The sequence below is a fragment of the Scomber japonicus genome, chromosome 3 (genome assembly GCF_027409825.1).
Source record: "Scomber japonicus isolate fScoJap1 chromosome 3, fScoJap1.pri, whole genome shotgun sequence".
In the NCBI taxonomy this organism is placed as follows: Eukaryota; Metazoa; Chordata; class Actinopteri; order Scombriformes; family Scombridae; genus Scomber; species Scomber japonicus.
This window is the reverse complement of record NC_070580.1, coordinates 20,589,813-20,613,138: the sequence shown is the minus strand read 5'-3', so window position 1 is coordinate 20,613,138 and position 23,326 is coordinate 20,589,813. Positions and strand designations below refer to the sequence as shown.

Genomic DNA, 23,326 nt, shown 5'->3' with positions numbered 1-23,326 from the left:
TTCAATTAAATCTGCCAATTTATTAACTATAGCATGTCAACCTCGATATATACCAGTGTCTCCTGTTCTCTCCACAAGGTTAGCGCTAGTCAATATCAGATCACTAGTCAACAAATCACTGTTAGTTAATGACATGACCTATGATCTAGATTTTTTACTTCTTAGTGAAACATGGCTGACTGAATGTAGCTGTTGTGCTATTCTCAATGAGGCAGCACCAACAAATTTCAGTTTTATGAACACATGTCGAACTGGTAAGAAAGGCGAGGGATTTGCTGCCATCTTTAAATCTGTATTTCAGTGCAAGGAAATATCTCTGTTTTTTATTAAAAGGCGATCCAAAAGTTCTGTTTTAATCATTTATATACCTCCAAGATACTCAGGAAAATTAATTGATGAGTTTGCTGAACTTTCTGTCTGACTACAACTTTTTTATCATAACAGAGGATTTTAACATTCACATAGGCAATAACATGGACAGTAATGCCAAAGAACTCTCTGCTCTACTTGACACTTTTGGCTTCTTGCGACATGTGAAAGGGCCCACACACACTCGAGGCCATACTCTGGATCTGGTTATCTCTGAAGGTGTTGACATTTCTTCTGTTGATGTTAAGGACTTGGTTCTTTCTGATCATTTCTGTGTGTTCTTTGACTTACAGGTCATTCCAAATGTTCAGTTAACCTCTGTGTCTGTTAGGAGAAGGTACATAAATGACACACTCATACTCTGTTTGCTATGGGTGATAAGCTTACAAACCCCCCTAATGTCCCTTTACACTGGCCTCCAGTCAGCTATAGAATAGATTTTAAAGTTCTGCTACTGCTCTACAAATCACTGAATGGCTTAGGTCCAAAAAACATGAATGACATGTTAGTAGAATATAAACCCAGTAGAGCTCTGAGATCTACTGACTCAGGTCAGATAGTACAGCCCAGAGTTCAAACCATGGTGAAGCAGCTTTTAGCTGTTATGCTGCACACAACTAGAAAAGCTACCATCAAAACTGAAATGAGCCTCAAATGTGAACATACAACATTTAATATCTGGGTAAAAACACTTCTCTTCTCCTGTGCTTATGATTGAGCTCATTCATTATTTTATACTGCAGCCTTATATTTAACACTATATCCTAGTCTAGTTTTTATTTTATTTTTCTCTCTTTTTATTTTTCTGTACTTTGTTCTTATTATTTTTATTATTAGTGGGGGGCATATTTTTATGTTTTTGTTTCCAATTCTTACTGTTAAATGTTTGTTTTATATAAAGCACTTGTTGCCCCAGGGTATAAAATGCGCTATATAAATAAAATAAAGCTGCCTTACCTTGCCTTGAAGCAGATACTGTCATGCCTACTAATAAAGCATAGCTCTTAGTGTCAATAAAAAGTAACAAGATAAAACGCATGTCAAACTTAATGGATATCACAACAACAGTCACAGTTGTGCAGAGAGTTTTGTCTGCTTTGCATATGTCACACAATGTGTGTTGAATCTGGAGGGCTGAAACAGTTCTGTGTTCTCAGGGATAGATGCGGGGTGCCTGTGTGGGACAGAGACTTACACAGAGGGAGGGAGCATCTTGGGTCACCAGCTGTTCCCTTTGAATCAGTAAAACAATTTTTTGGTTGTGTGAAATGATCTTAAGGCCTTGTAATTGTAAAAATGTAATGTTACTTAAATCTTTCAGGTTTATCATAATGGCCATAACCGTACTGCATCAGTTCACCTTCAGTTCTTCACTTTTTAATTTCCATTATGTATTTCAATCAGCAAACATACATGGGATAGATTATGTGAATGTAGAATACTAACAGCGTTGATGTTTAGCAACCTCATGCTCAGTACAGCAGGGAGAGGGGACACCCCCATTATTACAATTACAGGACAAGTTTGAACTGTTAATAAATCTCCATGAGACAGAAATTGAGGTGGGTGTGGATAATGCTGGGCATCAAGTTAAAGCTTCCATGTCTTTAAATCATACAGCATCCCAGGTGTTGTAGTCTGAAGGTAGAAAAAAACAAAGAAAGAATCCCTAACTGATGTCTCAATTTAATCAACATATTCTACGTACATGTGGGGGCTACTGGTGTTTGCTGAAAACAATCAAAAGTCATGCAGCAGGATTTCAATGAAATGTTTAATGGCCTTGACAAACCCAGCTCAGTTGTTATAAGTGGATCGCTGCCAACAGTCAACAGAGGGATCAACAGATTTAGCAGACTGTCATCAATGAATACATGGCTCAGCAGAACCTGCAGTTTGGCAAGGGATCAACTTCATTGATAACTTTAATCTGTTTTGGGGACAGAGTCATGTTTTTCAGGACTGATGTACTCCACCCAAACAGATCTAGAGTTGAAGTACTGATGGACCATTTTTTGTTCAGCCAGCGACACCCATCGGCAGACCAAAGATGATACACCCTCGTACACAGCAGCTGTGCAGACAAAACATCACAACCTCAATGTCAGTGTATTGATAACAAGGTTATGGATCAGTCTTCATGTTCCTCTTCTGCTGGCCCCCTTCTCTGCCATGCCACACTCCTTTTAGGATTCATATACAATGAAGGAGCTGCTAACGCCGGTTTTAAATTAATCCCTCATCTGTGTCTGTGCATCAGCATCGATCGCCACCAGGCACAATCTAACACCAACCTTGCAGATAATAGGTATGACAGAAAAAGACCCCCCCCCCCCACTGGAAAGGTGCTGTCACTTACCTAGCCCTCACCTTCGCCAATCCTGTATGTGCCTGTACTTTTTTCTATTTGCTTTAAGGTTTTATTCTTTTGAATTTGGATTTTAATGGGCAATTTAATTTGATGAAAAGCAAATTAAATTGCCCTTGTGTTTGAAATAAGCTATTTGCCCTTTAGTTCCACAGCTGTCAGCTGTTCAGGGGGTGGGCTGTCATTGTAGACCAGTATAATTTTTTTTAAAAGACCACCACTTGCCACTTTTTGGTTTAAAGCCCCCACCCCATGGGCGACTCCCAGAAGTAGTATTAAAAAATAATAATTCTCCCAGACAATAATTCATCCCTCTGTCACGTCCCCACACAACCTCAAACCACCCCCCCATAATTTTTCTGATACCACAATAATTTGTGTACGCTATAATGGATAATGACTGTTTATACCATTGTTAAAACTGGTTAAAATAAGGGCATTCATACCACTTGTCACCTAAGAATAGACACTGTAAATGGGCCAAGCAGGATCAAGCAAATTCAGTGGAAACGTCTTTGGCTAATGCATTGGATGAGACTTTGATTCCCTTTCAACTAGTCATTAATTTAATGAAATGGCCACACATTTATTTAACCAATATACAAACATATGAAAATAACAAACAGGAACTATTTCTTGGTGACCAAAAGTCAAGCGAGGCAATTATGTGCAACAGCACAAAGTCTTGTCATCATAGTGAGGGTGGCATATTTGGTATCATTGTGCTACAAAACTAAAACCACAGTGGTTTTGGCAACCAAAACCATTGCCAGAAAAAGCAGAGAAATACTGGGCATATGCATAAATTGTTTTTCGTCAACAAATACAGTGTCTCATAACACTCTGCAGATAAATACACTTCTAGTAAGTCATAAGTGGTGATTGAGAGGGATTATTCTTGAATGAATCTATTTATGTTTTTAAAAGAAAATCCTGCATACTATACCTTTAAGAGTATTTAGCCAAGCTGCTGGCTGTATTTAAAGATGTAGTGGTGCAATGAACTGAATGCAAATGTAAGCATGATTAAATGGTCACAATGACAACACTAGCAGATATAATATTTACTCAGTTGTGGAACATGGTAAATTAGAAACATTTTCTTAACACAACATACAAAGTAGGCCTACAGCTAAGGCTGATGTTAATATTTGTGCAAACATTTGCTCATAAACTGAAGCACTGGAGAATTTTGGACCTACATTCGCTAAAGTTATTAAGATACATTGTCTGGGCATCGGTATTTAGCCTACTCAATTAATTGCTGGTACTTTTCATTTAAAACAAGAATGCCAACCTCATGTTGGCGCTAGAGAGAAAGTAACAGGATCCACAAAGACAGAGGGTTTCATCCTATGGGAACAATAATAGCTGTTGACAATATTTCAATCTGGATTAAAGTGGTGGACAGACTAACTGACCTACAATGCTCTATATGGAGGCATGGTCGCCTGTGCAAATCCTCACTCTTTAATGTGAGACCATGTAGCCTTGTTGAACAGTCCCCGCCTTAAGTTTCTCATTCAGAAACACATATCAGCCCGCCCCCTCTGCTCTCACTCTGTCTCTTTTGCGCTTTCTCCCTCCCTCATTGTCACACACACGCTGCTCTCTCAAGCCTCTACACATGGGCTCACTCATAGTCAGAGCTGGGAAGAGCACTTGTCCTGGACATACTGGGGGATCTAGACTTTTATTTTCCCCAAAAGGCACCAGATGAATTCCACCAAAGGCTAAATGGAAGCATAACACAGAGATTCAGACTACTGACGTGCAGCTACCTTACTCAGGTACTCTTTAACGATCCCTTTCCTTTAAGGTCACAAGCATGTTTTCCTGTCTTTATGTTTGTGCCGTGAAATGTGACAGTAGACGACTAAATGTTATTTTCATGAATATGAACTAAACTCTATCCTTGCAGTTGAGATACAACTGGGCTTTTGTGGTTGTACTTATTCTTGGCGCTTGTAGCTGTAATATGTAGGGCAAAGGTTACTGGCTATGCTGCCGTGAGAGCAACTATTTCCCTTGTTTAGAGTAACACCTAAGGCTGTTGTATGAGCATGTCTGCAGAACACTCATGTTGAATAAGACAAATATATGTGTCTTTTGCAAATATTTAAGCAAATAGCCCGATTAAATAATCTTCTTAAATTCTATTTGACACAATTGGACTGATGTAAAATGAATGAATGAGAACGTTTTGGCGATGCTTTTCATTAGAAAAAAACCAAGCTAGAGACATACATTATTAACAGTTTCTTCATGTTTTTAAGTAATTTAAAACATTGGAGATCCCAAAAGGAAAACATGTATCTGGATGTTAATGAAACAGCAGAACAACAGAATAGTTCATGTGTTTTACCATATGTGTTTTGATCTGGGTCAGTCAGAAAATTAAAACAGAAACTGAAATTATTACCACTGAACCCTGACTACCCTGACAGTGGTGGACTGAGATAAAAAAAGAAACATACTCAGCTGAGCAAACCAGCAACTATTTCTTATAGTGCCAAGTTTCTCAGGTCAGGTTTCTTGGTCAAATGTAGAGCAAAATATCATCAGACATCAGAGACATTTTTAAAGAAAGCCATAATCTGTAGACAAGTTTATGCTCTCATAAACATCACATTCTATACACCTGGGCTTGTTGAGTTTTGCCTTTTCCTCATTTATCTATTCACTTGTTAATATTGTTTGAACATATTCAACTTGTAATTGTGACTCCTTATGATAATTAATCAGTGCAGATAGAAATTAGCTGACAGGTACCGTAAGTCAGGTTTAATTAATTCACATTCAGATACTTGACATATATATATGTATATATATATATACAGTCAAGCCCGAAATTATTCATACCCCTGGCAAATTTTGACTTAAAGTTACTTTTATTCAACCAGCAAGTTGTTTTTTGACCGGAAGTGACACAGGCGTCTCCAAGAAGATAAAAAGACGATGTACAAAAGGCATCATTGTGGTAAAAAAAATATTTCAGTCAGCTTTTATTTATATTTGAACAAAAAGTGGCATGTCCAAAAGGGTTATGAATAATTTCGGGCTTGACTGTATATATATGTATATGTATATATATATATATATATGTATATGTATATACAGACACACTATCATATATGAGATATATATCTCTCTCATAGATGTGTCTGTTCCACCACTTAGATAGAATTAGAGCTGGTGACCATCAATAGTGCACTACTTTTTATATTGCATAATGGCATACTGTATGATGCATTAAAACACAACAACTCTTCCAAATTAAACAACAAAACACAAATAAGAATGTCCTGATCTGATCTGATATTGGCCTTCTAAAACCGCTCTCAGTCACTGCTTGATAACGGCAAGTGTGGTTTAATACTAAAGCAAACACTCACCAAGTGTTTGGTTTAGTATTAAATAATAATAATTATAACAGTGTGGGAATGGCAGAGTCTGAATGAATGACTAGTGAAGAAAATGCTCACCATAAAAGTAAATGTTGTAAGATGAAATGTAATTTTGTCATGTTTAGGCACAAAAATAGCTTTAGGCAAAGATCACAGTCAAGGAAAAGATACCAACATTGACAGTCAGTAAGAAACGGGATGCAAATAGTCTGATATTCTGTTTATCCTCTCAACTAGAGCTTTGTCGATGACGATGTGTCATTTCCTAAAACTATTGATGAGTCCTTTTTTCCCCCTTTTTTTTAGATGAACAATCAATGGTTTGTCTAGTTTTGCACGGAGCGTATAGTGACAGGTAGTGTTGTGATAAAAAACAGCCTCCTTCTGCAGAAAAGTCCTTGAGGTATTGCATCCCTGCCAGGTCTGACAATGCTGCAACGTGTTTGAATCTGTAATCTGTCTTCACTTCACTTACAAGGATGCCTACAGTAGGCAGTAAAAAGATTGGTTACTATTTCATGAGTAATGCATTTGTGTCAAAATCTGTGATTTGGTTTTCCACAATTGTTTTGTTTACATTCTGGTTCTGGACTCTGCATTATAAACTTCATTTTTCAGTACAAAAATAAATACCTAAGTACTTATATGTTATTACCTCCTCAACTCTCTCTCTGTTAAGTAGAACTGGGCTGTGATTACTTTTTTTTTTTTTTTTTTTTTTTTGCATTTAAATGTCTGTGCTCTTGTTCAACATATCTGGATAAATAAGGGCTTAAGCAACTTTCAGTAAAACCAGTTAAATTTTTCTTATTATTTGTGAAAAAAAAGATGTACAAATGTTAATGTATGCATTACCTTGCATATACATTGCGGGTGATCATACTCTTTAATTGTTGAGCAGTTCTCTCCAAACAGTGTGGTCTTCCAGGAAAACAATGACATCATTTATCAGACACAAACTAAATGGCTCAATAAACCTGACAGTAATGTCATGTGTTGCAGGACTCTCATGAACTCTTGAACTTAAAATTGATTTTTAGAGTCACAATAACACCTTTTCCCTTATATGAACGTAACGCCAAGAGGAGGAATTTCTCCAGTGGAGGCTCTATTTATTCAGAAACAGGAGGGTCAAATGTGACGGGACACTACTCTTCGATAGGAGTAGTCAGGTTGAAGTTTCACTGAAATGTCTTGGAGAAAGACACTGAATACCTACGGACTTCCACTGGCACAGATTGAGACTGATCTTGCAAGGAAAAAATTCAAGTGACAAAAGCCCTCTAGCAGCTGTGCAGCAAAGAAGGAAATCTGGTGACTTGAACCATGACCACAATGTTCCCTTAACTGCCACCACATGGTCACTATTGTAACCATGACAACGAAGGTCCCCTGACCTTAAGGAAGCGGTCATTTTAACCACAATGTTTCCCTTACATTAACAAAGTACTTATTTCAACCCAAACCATCATCTTCCCTAAACCTAACCAAGTAATTTTTGTGTCTGAACCTAACCAGACCTCAACCATAGTGTTGACATAAAACTTTTTTTTTTTTTCAAATGTACTCCTGCCAATATGGACGTTAGATCAGAAAACGCTTCTGTGTTGCTCTTGGGGACATGGACCAATAACATATTCATTATGTCATTTAATTTGGGGAACTTTAGAAGGAGATCCACAGATTTGTTGCCTCATCTCACTATGGCAGAGAAAGAGTTTCCAGAGAGGAACAGAAACACCACACTATTAGTGGAAAGATCAAAATGGAAAAGGTCATACAATGTAGCCCAAAAGTGTTTATAGCCGTTTCAAAGGTCACACTCAAAAAGTGAAAAGGCTGCCGTCATCAACACATCTGGCTAGTCGCTGAGAGAAGCATTGTCAGATGCACAACCCCCATTTCCAATGTCAGAAAGGTGTGGAAGTCATATCTGAATATTAGGGCATAGTAGAGAATAGACAAACTTTAACTGTGAGCTAAACCTGTGTTCACCTATGTTCAAATGTCTCTGTGTTCTGACAGTGCCTGTTCTTACAGCACATTGATATAAAGGTGCGTAATTTTGAATCACCTTGTGAACCACTGACGTACGTCTGACATTATTGGCTCTAACAAGCACACAGTTACTTTCAGACTGAGGCCATAACAAAAACACTCGCGTTTAAACTCCAGGTGTCCGAGGAAGCCGTATTGTTGCAAGGTTTTTTCCACTCTCTCTTTTATATAACTATTGTCAGCAACCCACAGAGATCTGATTAGTCAAAAAGGCTTCCCGTTTGTTCTGTAACTTGCTCAAGCTGCTCATATGCCAAAGAAAAATTCCTTCTCCTTCTGCTTATGCAACTATGCAGAGCTATATTAGGACAATATTAAATTAATTTGGCTTTTAATCCAAAACAATATACTGTATGTTTGGTGAGAATTTTGCAGTTCAATGTCATGCTCAAGAACACTTCATCATGTGGACAAACAACCAACAATCAATGGTCAACCCTTTCACCTTGTTACATGTCCTAATGTCTGTGACCTAATACAAGCAGTGTGGCACAGTATGTGGGCCTTTTAGAGCCTAAATTGTTCATTATGAATTAGTGTATATACTTCTTTTGATTGCATATCTTGTATATAATGTACATTAACTAATTAACACCCCAATCAACACTTAATCAGGACTGCATTTTCAAGGTTATTAGTTGTTGCTGTGTGTATGTTGGCTACCCACAAACATAAGGACTGAAGTTATAGATTCTATCCACTATAGAGTAAGCAAGTTTTTTTCCAGTATTATAACATTACAAAAACATTTAAGGCACATTCTGTGATACCATAATTGAAGACGTTGAATCAGCTTGTAAGATATGAAGAGAAGCCAATACAATAAAACAAAAGAAGAAAAGAAAAAATAGCAATGTGAGGGTCTCATTCTAGAAGGGTAAATAGCAAATAGTCTCTGGGCCTTATTGTTTGTCATGTAGTACAAGGATTTCTTGTATAGCTTGAGTTCATTCTTCCAACTGTTGATGTGGGATTTCATCTTGAGGTATTTACATCTGTGAATAAAATGTTTCCCAAGTGAGATTAGATTGTTCACCAAGAAGTCCAAGTTCTTCTCTATCAACTGTACTCCAACCTTGATAGACATCCAGTTCAAAGGGTGCACTGTTATTTGTTTGGTTAACAACCAGTTTTGAAATGAAGACCAAAATATGCTCTACTGTTTCAATATCACTCTCACAAAATCCACATTAATTATTGTCCCAATTAAATCTTACATGTAGGAATTGGTTAGATGGATAAATATCATTTAATATTTTAAATGTCACCTCTTTAGCTTTGTGAGGGATTGGATAAGATAAATATCTCTTCCTTATTTTTCTTGCCTCAACGTCATTGTAAGTACACAGAACATATTTTCTTTTTTAGCTGGCAAGGATAGTACTGTGTGTTTAAAACATTTCTAATGAATTTATTAGAGAATTGTTTACTACCTAAATTGACTCCTTCTACAGAGTGATCTCATTTCTGAAACATTTGAATGCACCACCAGTTGTTGCGTCATTGCTTTAAAGGGAATTGGAATGGCTTTAATTACTTTATTGTACTCTTTTAATCAGCATTGAAGATTATATCTAATGCAAAAGTTCCATGTTCCATGACCATGTTCATCCATTAGATGTGAGACAGCCCAAATTCCATTATCCAACCACGTTCCCAAAAACAATGACTTTCAATTGGACAGAACATATCTGTTATTCCAAAAGGGTATCCAAAGTAAAATTGTGTTTATATATCAGGTTCCAGTAAAGGAGAACTTGCTGGTGATAGTCTGATTTCACAGGCAGTTTACATATATCATAGTCACAGTGCAACAGAAAATCAATGCCTCCCACTTTTTGAAAAATTGCACTGGGGAAGAGTAAGCAAGTAATGCCTCACTTTTTTTTAAAGAAATGATAGGCCAGTCACAGGCAAAGTTAAGAATCAAGAGCCATGTTCTCAACATGAGATGAGATTTAACAGCTGACACCCGTGGTAATTAGGTCTTTGCTGAAGCAAAAAGCAAAGTAAAAAAAAAAAAAGATTTGGGTTTTTTTTTTTGTATGTACCTTTTTCACCTGTTGTTCGAATATACACATTAACATATCAAACATGCTCATTTTGTAAAATTATTACACCATGCACACCTTGATGAATCACACCAACCATAAAGCGTAGGCCAAAGTCTTAATTAGATAATGATCTAATAATCATTTAAAAATGATTATTTAAAAATAATTGCAGTCCTCTGCTGATTTTCTCCTTTCAGCAGGCCCACTAAATGTCCCTAAAGCTCTTTAGGAAGGTTGTTTGAGTGTCTCAGGGTTTTGATATGTATTTAATAGCATCATAGTAGCACACATATTTCCATGTCAATTTGCTGTACTCCCACATCAAATCCAAAGCAGCAACACAATAGCAACATTGATGAAAGAATTACACCCATGCCAAGCAGCATTGACCCTCTGCTGACCCAATGCAGCAAGACTGCTTGCTTTGTGCAGAACATTACAGTTTTTCTCCATCGCTTTGGCACAGTGTGAAAATGTAAATCATTATTGTCAATGTGCAGATCTCTAATCCACAGGTCATTTTCTCATTAAGCTATGTGCAGTGACAAAAGTGGATAACACTGCCTTTTCACCCAAGTATCATTAACTTTCAAAGTAATCTAGTATTACCAGAAGAACTGATGTATTTCACTTTCATTTCTAAATTGTTCATATTTTCACATGAATTTGTGTTGAGACCTTTGTTTTTATTCTACCTTCATTTTTGAAAATTGTGTTTTCCAGGTGAATAGGGGACATACCAGAAAGATGAATATTGACAGTGATAAACTTTTGAAACTGGAATTAGAATTACTGCATGTATGTCTTATTGACAAATGATATAAAGAAACACAATTAAACTGCATTTTGTCATTGACTGCCTTGACTTAAAGTAATGATAAAGTGATGTCCTTTGGCTGGCAGTGATGCACATGTTGATGAAACTGACTTTAATTGACTTTTGACACAGTTTAAATGTTTAAGTAACTGACCTTTTCAGGACAGATGGAGTGTTGTGCTGCTCAGTACAAACCAATGCATTGACTTACAGCAACAGTGTTTCAAAAAATGTGCTTCGTCAAATTGAGGAGATATTGTAATCTACAGTGATCAAATCATGTCAATATCCCTGCTGTAGTTAGTGATTATGTTGTTATGTAGTTTAGTTGACAGAGAATGTATCAATGTAGTTTGCTGCTTCACATAATGGTGACTTTTTTAAATTATGTCACTGAAGAATGAGATTTATTTTTTTGGACACAGGTCTGCCTTGTCTGACTCTGAAAGAATATACTTTGATTAGAAATCTTCAAATCTTTCGATTAAAAAGTACTCTTTTCTATGAACTACTCTCTTGTTACAGTGCGATGGATAAGTCCTATGGTCCAGAGGTCAAGTTCATTTTGGACATAGGCACTGCCCATCCTGCACCCAGCACTCCCATCAGAGGACAGTGGTCCAGCAAAATCGAGTTCCTCTTGGCTGTTGCAGGACAAATCATAGGCCTTGGAAATGTGTGGAGGTTCCCTTACCTGTGCTACAAAAATGGAGGAGGTGAGTTTCATTATAGTTAAAGAAATTAGTAACTATGAATAAGCAGCTGCTTTCTTCAAAAATAAATCTGTAGAATTGTATGTATAAAAACTACTTAAACTGTGCAAACATTTGATGGCAGCAAGAAATAAATATTGAATTAAGACTGAGGCCTGATACATTATCATGATAATGTTTGTCCACCCACACCCATTCATGATGCGCTATTATGCACTACTGTTGGTTGTGGTGGTAAAGTTAAATAAATCACACCTGGTTACTACTCAATAACAGCAGACAAGCTGACTGAGAAAGTACAAGCAAATAGACAAAACACAAGTAAATGAAGAGAACATATTTACTGTCACATTTAGAAAGAACACTGCAAATAAAGACAGAACAAATTCACTAATTTGACAACACATATGTGCCACCAAGAAATGCACTAAACACAAGCAAATACAGAATCTATGCATAATGACCTAAGTGGTTAGGTTAGGTCAAGAGTTTACATTATGTAAGTGTGTGTAATATATATAGGAACAATACACAAATAAATGAGCACGCCTACACTAGTTTTTTACATTCTGATTGCATACTGTACTGTAATTAGCAACAAATTCTGTTCAGTTGTTAATATCTCACAGTAGCTTCCATTACAGTGTACGACTTGACTTGCAGTGTTACTGTGTTTACTTGTGTTTTCTGTATGTGTTGTCAAATTAGTGAATGTGTTCCTAAATTTGATTGTGTTGAATTCGTTTACAGCATCTTTTCGAAATACAATGTTTGCATTGTCAAAGTAATGAAGACTTTAATGAAGATTCCTAATACTAGGATAGGATAGGATGGGTTAAATGCACCTTTATCTTTACCTTTATCTTTATTTATTTGCTTCTGTTTTGTCTTTTGCTTGTGTTAGAGATATATTTAATATATTTAAGGGATATATTATATATGTTAACTTAAAATACATTTACTGGTAGTTGGGCCATCTTCACCATAAAGCTAGACTCCTCAAAAGTCACCAAGCAAATAGAGAATGAAAAAATCAATACATTTAGACTATTTCTTGTTGCCTTCTGGAGCTGTAAATGTATTAGTGTGACCTCGGTTGAGATATGGTAGAAATAATGTCAAGTGTATTCATTCAAATCAGAAATCCAATGTGATTCCTGTAGAAATACTGTCACTTAACAGACAACTTGTGTAGTTTAACTTTCATTTTTCTCTAGGGGTGTTCTTCATCCCATATGTACTCTTCCTCTTTACCTGTGGTATCCCTCTGTTTCTTCTGGAGACATCTCTTGGGCAGTACACCAAACAGGGAAGTATTACCTGCTGGAAGAAGATTTGTCCCCTTTTTGAAGGTAAATATCTATAACGTAACGTTCGACATTACAGCCTTACTTAATTTACTTGTGTTTTCTGTATGTTATCAAATGAGTGAATAGTTTACCTGAGGATCTGAGGGACTACATTTCTGTGGACATTTTTAAACAAAACCTGAAGACATATCTTTTTAGCTTGACTTTTAATTGAGGTGTTTTTCTTGTTGTTCTTAATGTATTTTTAAGGTTTTTATTTTGCTCTGTGAAGCACTTTGTGATACTCTGGTGTAAGAAAGGTGCTGTATAAACAAGCTGATTTGAACTGAGTTGAGTCTGACGTGGGTTGCACTGGTTAACTATTGCCAAAAGCTACAACAGGTGGTTGAATGAGTTACAAAAGTTACACATACAGTCAAGTACATTGTTAGTAAATCTAAAACAGTGGTAAAATTGTTCACTACATCACAAAAACACTCCATTATCCTTCTCTTAGCCATCCCACATATCACACAAGCATCTATAAAATATTTTTTGACAGTGGTGACATTATTGAAATATTTTCATGTCACATTTGAATAAATGTTTAAATGCATGCATATTACAAAGGAAACTGAATTATCTTTATGCCAAACAAAATACCATAACGGACACATTTACTGCAATAATACTGGATTTCATATATTCAGTGCTACAGTTTTGTTTTTATCATTTGTATTTTTCATATTTTTTCTGTATTATTTCATGTTATTTTAAATATTATTGCTCAAGAGTGGCTATAAACACTTTTTGAATAATGAAAATGGATCACATGATGGCTTTTAAAGATAAGCCCTCAGAGAATCATCCCCTGACTCTGCAGTTCCCCTCAACATCCATAACAGCTTCTTTCAGCTCATTGTTTTGAGTATTGTTTTGCTTATCCTCACCATTTTTTATTCAAATTTTTCCAGTTGCAACGGGCAGCTGTTTTCAATGAAAGCTTTCTGTATAAAAAATTACGGACCAGCTAGTAAATAGATGGCTATTTCTGCCAGGGGGTTAGTAGAGACCAAAAACTGAGCTTAAAGGAGAGTGACTACTGGACTTACATTCACCAGGTGGACAGAAACATAACTCCAAATGAATGTTAATGTTGCTTCATGTCTGCTGTATGTGTAAAGAGGCTGTTTGCCATAAACCACTGTATAAAGCAACAATATGTCTGTGTTGTGTTTATAGGTTGCTTTTAGCTTGTAATTAAAAGACTTTTGTTTTTTCAGGGATGGGTTATGGCAGCCAGGTGGTTGTTTTATATTCCAGCATTTATTATATTATCATATTGGCCTGGGCATTTGTGTACCTCTTTTCTTCTTTCAACTCCGAACTTCCTTGGGCAAGTTGCAGAAACAGCTGGAACACAGGTGGGTCCAAATGTATGATTTGACTAAATGAGAAATTAGTCAATTTACATAATTTAACATACCTAAACATCCCATTCAGGCATAAAGTAATCTGATGTTGCTAAATGCTCAAAGGCTTTGACAGATCATGTTTTTAAACATGTCCTTCATGTCCTGTATTCCTCTACAACAGAGACCTGTGTGGAGTTTGATCGGAGGGTTGATCATCTTAACTGGACTGTGGCAGTAAATGCAACTTCACCAGTGAGAGAATTTTGGGAGTGAGTGCAAAAACTAAATTCGAAACACACACACACACACACACACACACACACACACACACACACAAAAGTGACACTAAGATCTCAAAGTGACTCTGAAATCATAAATGAAATGTGATTTGTAGGAGAAGAGTTTTGAATATCACAGGAAGTGTCCATGAGTTAGGTGGCATGCGATGGGAGTTGGCGCTGTGTCTTCTGTTGTCCTGGGTCATCTGTTACTTCTGTGTCTGGAAAGGAGTCAAGTCCACTGGAAAGGTAGGACTACTCATGAACATGTTCTTTTGCTAATGAAAACACTGCAAACATAATTCATTAGACGAGACCAGCATGTCCTTCTACTCATGAAATGTTGCAATCACTATTCTTTGCAGGGCACCATGTCTGTACTACAGTTTAATTACATATTAAACACATGATGTGCTGCGCAAAGTTAATCGTTGAACTAGCACACATAAAAAATGTTATTGAAAGGAGGCCACTACATTCCTCTGCTCAGAGACTTTCTGGAGTCACTGAGCCTGGCCAAGTAATAGTCAGGCACATAATTCCATAAAACCACACATTTGTCATCATATCAAATGTTTATCAATAAGCTTTAAAGGACAGCTGTTTCTCTTATTTCCAGTCTTCCAGGCTAATCTAAGCTAACCAGCTGCTGGCTGTAGCTTCATATTTACCATACGGACATGAGAGTGGTATCAATATTGTCATTTAGCTTTCTGCAAGAAAATTATTTTCCAAAATTTTTATTTATTTATTTAAATTATTTATTTAAAATCATCTTTAATGATGGAATACATGCCTTCTAACGTTGGAATGTTACTCCATTACTATGCTTTTATGAGTTACACCACGGCAAACATATATTTTCTGAAACTTTGTTTGAATTGTAATAATTTAAACACAAAATCAATCTAATGTCACCATTTGCCACAAATTAATTTGTGACATGACTCTTCCACAGGTAGTTTACTTCACCGCTACGTTTCCATACATAATGCTGGTGGTGTTGCTTTTTCGTGGACTCACGTTGCCTGGGGCTATAGATGGGATCAAGTTCTACCTCTACCCGGATCCATCCCGCCTCAGTGATCCACAGGTATGAGCAGATTTCACTGCTTATCTGCTTTGATCATGTGTGTCCACTCAACCTATCACTCCGTCAGCCGTCATTCTCCACCACCATTGCAAACACAAAAGCATTGTTCAAATACCACTACTGTGTTTGTGATTGTAAAGTGGAATTATACTGAAAAATTTGTATCAAGTAGGATTTTAATTTCCATTTTAGGTCATGTTGAAGCCAAATGCAACTTGGTACTTGAGATTCATCATATTCATCATATTATAACAGTCTAATTAGCTTCAATGAATTGCTAACAATGAATTGCTGGAAAAAACAGAACATTTTTTATAATCTATAACAATATATTGTGCACACAAAGCAGCTTTAGGGGATATTTAAGGAGAAAATCGGAGTTCATGAGATTCAAAGGATTGGTCACTCATCATTCAATGGTATTTGCTGATGATTACTTTGCTGTCATTTATGCAGACAGAAGTGTAGAACATTAGCAAATGAACATGAGGCGGTGTGTCTAACGCTTTGTAAAATATTTTACCTCCTCAGTAAAAAGTTGCAACACTGTGAATACAAGCCTTTCATTTGTTATTCATTGTAGATGTCCTTTATTTGTCTTGCAGGTGTGGATGGATGCTGGCACACAAATATTTTATTCCTATGCTATTTGCATTGGGTGTCTAACTGCTCTTGGCAGTTATAATAAGTACAACAACAACTGTTACAAGTAAGTTTGATATAGTATCTATCAGTTTGGGGACAGCAGATACACAGATGACACATATAGGCATTGTAGCCCAGGTGGCAGCTTAGAAAATGGTAGAAATAGGTAGAAAATGCTGAAATATACAGACAGCTCTTGAGGGATTAGTCTGGTGATATTCTGTATTTTTCTTATTTTCGATAGATTCCATGATAAAAAACAAAGCCAGCAATGAATTGATCCTACTAACAAGTGTTTCCTGCCTGATATATTTCATTCCTCTGTGCCATAGAGATCTTTTGTTGTTTGGAAACCAATGAATTGAAATGTTTCCTGCCTGATATATTTCAGTCCCACATTCACCATCCTGCTGCTGTAAATGTTTTGAATTTGATAATAGCCCCTCACAACATCATTTACTCCTGTTTGTGAACATGCCTAGCTGGTCAAGAATCATACTTAAACCATTAAAGAAAACTGAAGTCTAAGAAGAACTGAGGGACGGACTAATGCATTGTTGATTTTGATCTCAGTTTTTGGTCAGGTATTTTTAGAAACCCAGCAAAAGTATAAGCTTCTAAAGTCCTTTGTAGGACATGGCAGAAGAGGAAAGACTATTGCTGAATATTGCTCGCAGTTGGAGGGAACTGGATCCAACCACTGAATTGATTTGCTCCCCAAAGCTGAGAAAGTAACACCAATTTACAAAGCAGCCAACAGCCAAATGTCAATTAGCTTCATGGCTGAAGATGCACAAGACATATTGAAATTTTCTGCCTTTACATTTAACATGCTTGTCTATAATTTTCTTTCTAATCTCCTGAGACAACTCCCTCCTTCACTTCCTGTGGTCCATGTTCAATGTGGTACACACCATGTCACCAAACAGCACAGTGACTACTTGTCACCCTTTAAATAGGCAGACTGACTGATTACAAGTTTGAAGACACCTGTGATGCTAATTAGAGGAAACACGTTAATTTAACATGTCCCTATGCTCAAATTATTTTCAATCTTTTCTAGGGGCACCATCATTTTTGTCCAGGCCTGTTTCATTAGTTTGTTTTTTAAAATAATTCTGTTGAACTACAATTCAAAAGCAATGTCTGATTTTCATTGGTTAATTTTCAGTAAATTTGTATTTATTATTACTTTTGTCAGTTTCAAGTTATTTCAGTGACCATTGTGGGTTTTTCTTTCATTAACAGAGGGGTACCAACAATTATGTGAAACACTCAGTTTGGGATTTGAGTCAAAGAGACTACAGATAAAGGTGAACGTTTTGTGCATGTAATACAAAATAATTTAAGTTTAAAAATGTGCTTTTGTTGTTTGTTTTCAGGGATTGTGTCTACTTGTGTCTTTTGAACAGTGGGACCAGTTTTGTGGCTGGTTTTGCCATCTTCTCTGCTCTTGGATTCATGGCATATGAGCAGGGCACACATATATCAAAAGTGGCTGAATCAGGTGAGAATATTAGAAAATGACTGAAAAACTGAATCAGTAACTGAATATATAAAAATCCATCAAATAACCGGATGTCTTTTATTTCTTTTGACCATCTCTTTCTCACTGCAGGTCCTGGCTTGGCGTTCATTGCCTACCCTCGAGCAGTGGCCATGATGCCATTTCCTCAGATCTGGGCGATATTCTTTTTCATTATGATCATCCTCCTGGGACTGGACAGCGAGGTATGGTGACTCTTACCAAGATCTACCAAAGCAGCTCTTTGTTGCTATTTTCAATACAGTTTAAACTGGTTTATATGGTTTGACTTTAAACTGGTTTAAATTGTGTTGTAGAATGATAATTAAATGAATGAAATGCTGATCTACTGTCTGGGATGATCTACTTTTCTTCTTCATACATTGTACAACAAAGTGAGGGCTTCATATCTATAATGGATCCAATATTCATCTATTTTTAATGTGCACATTACATAACAGTTTGGCTTTTGACTTTTAACTCCCAGTTAACAAGGGACAATACTTATGGGATCTGTGTTTTTCAAAGTTTTTGTTTTTGACTGTTTATATGTTCACCTGTTAGTTACTATCTCAAAAACTAGCCATCAGATTTCAATTAACTTTGATGGAAAGTTCAGCAATGGGCCAAGGAATGAGTAATCAGGTCTTTGTTTTTGCAAGTATTAAGAAAACTTAAGCACTTACTAAATGATAAAAATCTGTCTCATGTCTCCCATGATTTGTATCACTTTGTGTATTTATTTGATACAGATCCAGATGAAACATTTCAAAATTATATACAAAAATAATAACTTTAGAGGATTGTGCAGTCCTAGAGGTATGCTTACTTTCTAAGTTATTATGACATCACCACCATGAAGTTTGTAAAGTGTGTAGCACATGTAGAATTACTGCGTAACTGAGAGGCCTGTGTGTGTTTCAGTTTGTAGGTCTGGAAGCTCTTGCAACAGCGATTTCTGATATCAACCCTGCCTTCTTCCATGTTGGTCATCGACGCAAACTTCTTCTGCTTGCTATCAGTGTCCTTAGTTTCTTCATTGGCCTTGTGATGGTTACAGAAGTAAGATCAAATTAAAGTGTCACATCATTTTCTTTCACATTAAGTTGTTTTTTACATGATAATATGACACCTAACTGAGCTCCTGTCTCATATTCAGGGTGGACTGTACATCTTCCAGGTGTTTGACTACTACGCCTGCAGTGGGATGACTCTACTTCTCTTTGCCATACTGCAGTCTGTGTGTATTGGATGGGTGTATGGTAAGTTAATAAACAAGTTATTTCAGTGTTGTCCTCACTGTGAATTTAAATCTCCTCACCACACCATTTCCATTTACTCACAGGTGCAGACCGTTTTTATGACAACATAGAAGACATGATTGGATACAGGCCTTTCAGTCTGATTAAGTACTGTTTGAAATATGTCACTCCAGTTATCTGCACGGTAAGTTTAAATTCACTCATTCATCCATCAGTTGACTGTTTACTATACTATGCAAAGTATCCCTGATTTCCAACAGTGGTAGACAAAAGCAGCCTGCTCAATTTGAAGGCTGAAATTACATCTGTTTCTGGCAGATTTTATTAGCTGTTGCTTACTAGCTAACTAAGCTAATGTTTGTTCTGCAAAAATACCGTTGTTGAAAATACCATCTCATGCTGACTTTTAAATGTTTCTAACTGAATGGTTTTAAAATAATAATCTGTGAGTTTTACTGGGGTTGCTAGAGTGCAACCTACTCAAATGTAATAAAGAGCTGGACGTAACCCGTAAAGTTACCCTAAACTCGGTTAGCATTCAGACTTGACTTCCACATGGTGTGGAAATATTACAGAGTGGATGTGCTGCCCATGTACCAGGCTTTTTAAAATGCATTGACTTCACAATATTTTGGGGCAGCCTCTTACCTTATCCGCTTCCATTTCACCAATGTATCCAATTAAGCTACGTTGACATAAATATTTTGCCAATGCTGCCTGCCATAAGAGGATGAGTTTCTTGCAGTGTTGTTTTGTTGTTTTCATTTTGCATCATGAGAAGTGCAATGCTTTGAGCTCGCACTTCGTAATTTTCCACCGACTATCATAATTAGGGGTTATTGCTATTGATAAAAGCCAGTTAACCAGACAGGCTAATGTTTTCTATTCACATTATAATAATTATACAGTTTAATTCATTTGTGTTCTGTTCTTTCCATTCATTTATTTTTTTCTTGAGCTTTTCTTGAGTGAAAACACACTACCTCCCAAACTATGACAGTTCAACATGAGGAGATACCCAAAGCTTGAATGACTGACCTGTCATAGTTACTGGGTGGTCATCAAAGCTACATGTGGATAATGACTGTTAAAGAGAGGGGTTTAATGAATGTTCAACAGAGGAATTGGAGTTGAATTCATCAACATCAATAAGTTTTAAAATGACATGCTGATTATTGAGTCTTTCTAAATTTAGATGGTTTAATTGAAGTGGTTTGGGAGATTTAGTGTATTATAAACATTGTGTATACAGTACATTCCCAGGACTAAAACCACTTTTTCCATTTCTATTTTCAGGCAACATTTGTTTTCTCCCTGGTCAAACACACTCCTCTGAAATTTAACAACATAATTGAGTATCCATGGTGGGGTTATGCTCTTGGTTGGTGGTTCACTCTCTCCTCTACACTCATGGTTCCTTTATGGATGCTGTACAATCTGATCATCACTCCTGGGACACTTCAACAGGTATATAAGAATGAGTCATACCTCCGTAAAGCTCTGTGATTGTGTGATTGTTATTTTTATTAAAACAAATATTCTTTTTCAGAGAATCTCCATATTATGTACGCCAGCTGAAGACCTTCCTTTGACCAAATCAGAGAAGAAAGCTCTTGAACTGCTTGAATTGAACTCATCTCCTGATGGCATAGTGTCCTAAACAAACTGGAGCAGCTTCATATATACTGAGCACTGTGAAGCAGCATAAGGAAGAAACTTAATTACTTTCATTCCAGTTGTCCTAAACCATCAAAGCAGTTTTCCCAACCTTTTTGGGGATTTGATCCCATAAAACAAAGCAATACTCATGTGAGACCCCCTTTCATTGGTTGAACATGGATATTCCAGTGATTCACAGAATAACAAACACTAAAGGGTTATAGAAAAGTCTGAAAATTGTTTGCTTGGCAGGAGAAGAAAAACATTTTGTGCTTTCCAATTCTGTTTATAATTTCATGACCCTTTAAATTTAACTTGAGACCCATTGTGGGGGTCCTGAACCACTGGTTGGGAATCACTGCTCTAAAGGAATGTCTTCAGATTTTACATGATTTCACACCATTAAGCACCACAGAGATTAAATGCTGACTCAACTGAAATACGGTCAAGCATACGGTAAAGAGAATCGAGTTCAAAGATGCACTTACTGTACAAAGACAATTTGTTTTCTCCTTTTATTTTTGGTGCTGTCAACCACATCTCATGGACATGAATAAAGTCCGTGAGTAGGCTCGAATTCAAAAATAATATTTCATATTAGAAATTGTTACTTATCTAAAGAAAAGATGTATGGGAATTTGAGTTTGTTTGTCTGTTTTAACCAGGGTGTATAACTATTACAAATGAAGTAACATTGATAACACTTGCCAAATAAGCCACAGATTTAACACTGTAGTCACTTTAGGTCATTTAAGGTCATAAATTAAATTTGCATTGAAGTGTAAACCCTTAATAAAGCAGAGATTTGAACAAAAAGAGGCAGTCCAGCAATATAAGGGTCTGATTGAGATCTTGGACACTTAGTGCACCTTTGCCAACTGAGCCACCAGGCTGTCCCAACAATGCGCTGTACGAGTACTGTATGTACCACCACACAGGTAGGGGAACTACTCCTAATTCATAAGTTTGTGTTCAGTGTCTGATTTTTTTTTTAAAGTGATCATTTTAATAGCAACCAGTGGTACTATGATGATGGAAACACTGTTCAAACCGGTTGGCTGTAGCAGTCAGAATCACAAGAGTATATTTTTAAGTTACATAGATTATATTTTTACTCCGTAGATTGTTTAATTTTAGTTTTTATACAGATAAAGTTGTCTTACTCATTTATCAAGTTTGCAGTTTCATTTGTATCTTTTTGTATTTTTATACCCAATATAACTGAAATGTGTGGCAATGGATCTTTGTAAAACACATAAATGCTGTAAAAAAAATTTGAATTTAAGAATCAATTTGTAATTTGTATTTAAAAGATATCTGTTACAAGAAATTTGTGAATTCATATTTAAATTGACAATGTCACCCACTGTTAACAGTAGGCTACTGTAAATATATTGTGAACCAGTAAGCTAATGTTTTCATTAATGGCAGTGTTTGTGTGATTGAATGAATCATTGGATTGATGTATGTTATTTTCACAATATAAATCTTATTAAACAATGTGCCATTTGTCTAATACTAACCATGAATTGGGCAATTAGCTATTAATGTTATTAATTGTAAATAAATTAACAAGCTTCAATAAACTGGTAGCCAAGCATTATTGATTAACTCTCTTGTTTTCATTTCATTATTTAGTCAAAATGACATTCAACATTCAGAAATCAGTTGCCAGTTTATTGTTGCTTGAGAGCAATGTTGTTTTGTGGACAATGGAAACCATGAAAATCAACAATTTGTAAAGAAATGTTTTAATATAATGTGAATAATAAAATGGCAATAATTCATAAATGCTTCATTTTGTGTAGGCTATACAGACGCAGGTCTTACCTGGCGTGGTCTATAGGGTCCATTAATAAATCATAAAACATAAACCTTTGTGTCCATGAATTCACCAACACAAGAACATTTCAAATAACGTCTTACTCAACTGCAATATTACACAGTAATAAGTGGATCATTGTTTTGGAAAATATGGCACAATGTGGTAAATGTAGTGCTATGTATGTAGCTGTCATATGTACGACAGGGGAGATTTACAGTTTTTAAACATCCACTGCAGCATTAACTTGATACAAATCTGTGATCTTCAAAGCCCAGAATGGTGTGATAATATGTGCCTGAATATGTATTTCTTTCTGAATACAGTGTTGACAGATACACATCTTTCATGCACAATTGCTGTTGAAATAAATTTGATTCGGAGGAGTGAATGTGATGTCTCATCTGACAGTTTCAGTCTCTGACAAAGAAAAGTGTGTAAAATAAATAAAATCTGTTATTGTTTGGTGAAGCGTCTTCATAATGTTCTCATCAATACTATATCCTTCAGATATGTTATTACACTTATTACCAGATAGTAAACTATAACTTA

The 23,326-nt window shown here is 36.2% G+C and overlaps 1 protein-coding gene across 2 annotated transcripts; it reads left to right on the top strand.

The window, feature by feature from the left end:
* The first annotated feature begins 4,324 nt into the window (after positions 1-4,324).
* On the top strand, positions 4,325-22,594 carry LOC128355720 (sodium- and chloride-dependent GABA transporter 2-like). 2 transcript variants are annotated; one of them, XM_053316049.1, is made up of 15 exons: positions 4,325-4,527; positions 11,599-11,789; positions 13,004-13,138; positions 14,359-14,499; positions 14,672-14,759; positions 14,885-15,017; positions 15,727-15,861; positions 16,467-16,570; positions 17,889-18,013; positions 18,125-18,237; positions 18,956-19,093; positions 19,191-19,293; positions 19,377-19,477; positions 20,590-20,760; positions 20,843-22,594. In XM_053316049.1, exons 2-15 carry the CDS (start codon positions 11,603-11,605, stop codon positions 20,951-20,953), a joined length of 1,785 nt encoding a protein of 594 aa, XP_053172024.1. In that variant the 5' UTR covers positions 4,325-4,527; positions 11,599-11,602; the 3' UTR covers positions 20,954-22,594. The 2 variants fall into 2 exon arrangements, with proteins under 2 accessions (XP_053172024.1, XP_053172025.1); XM_053316050.1 differs by lacking the exon at positions 4,325-4,527 and having other exon boundaries at positions 11,672-11,789; positions 13,069-13,138.
* The last annotated feature ends 732 nt before the right edge of the window (positions 22,595-23,326 follow it).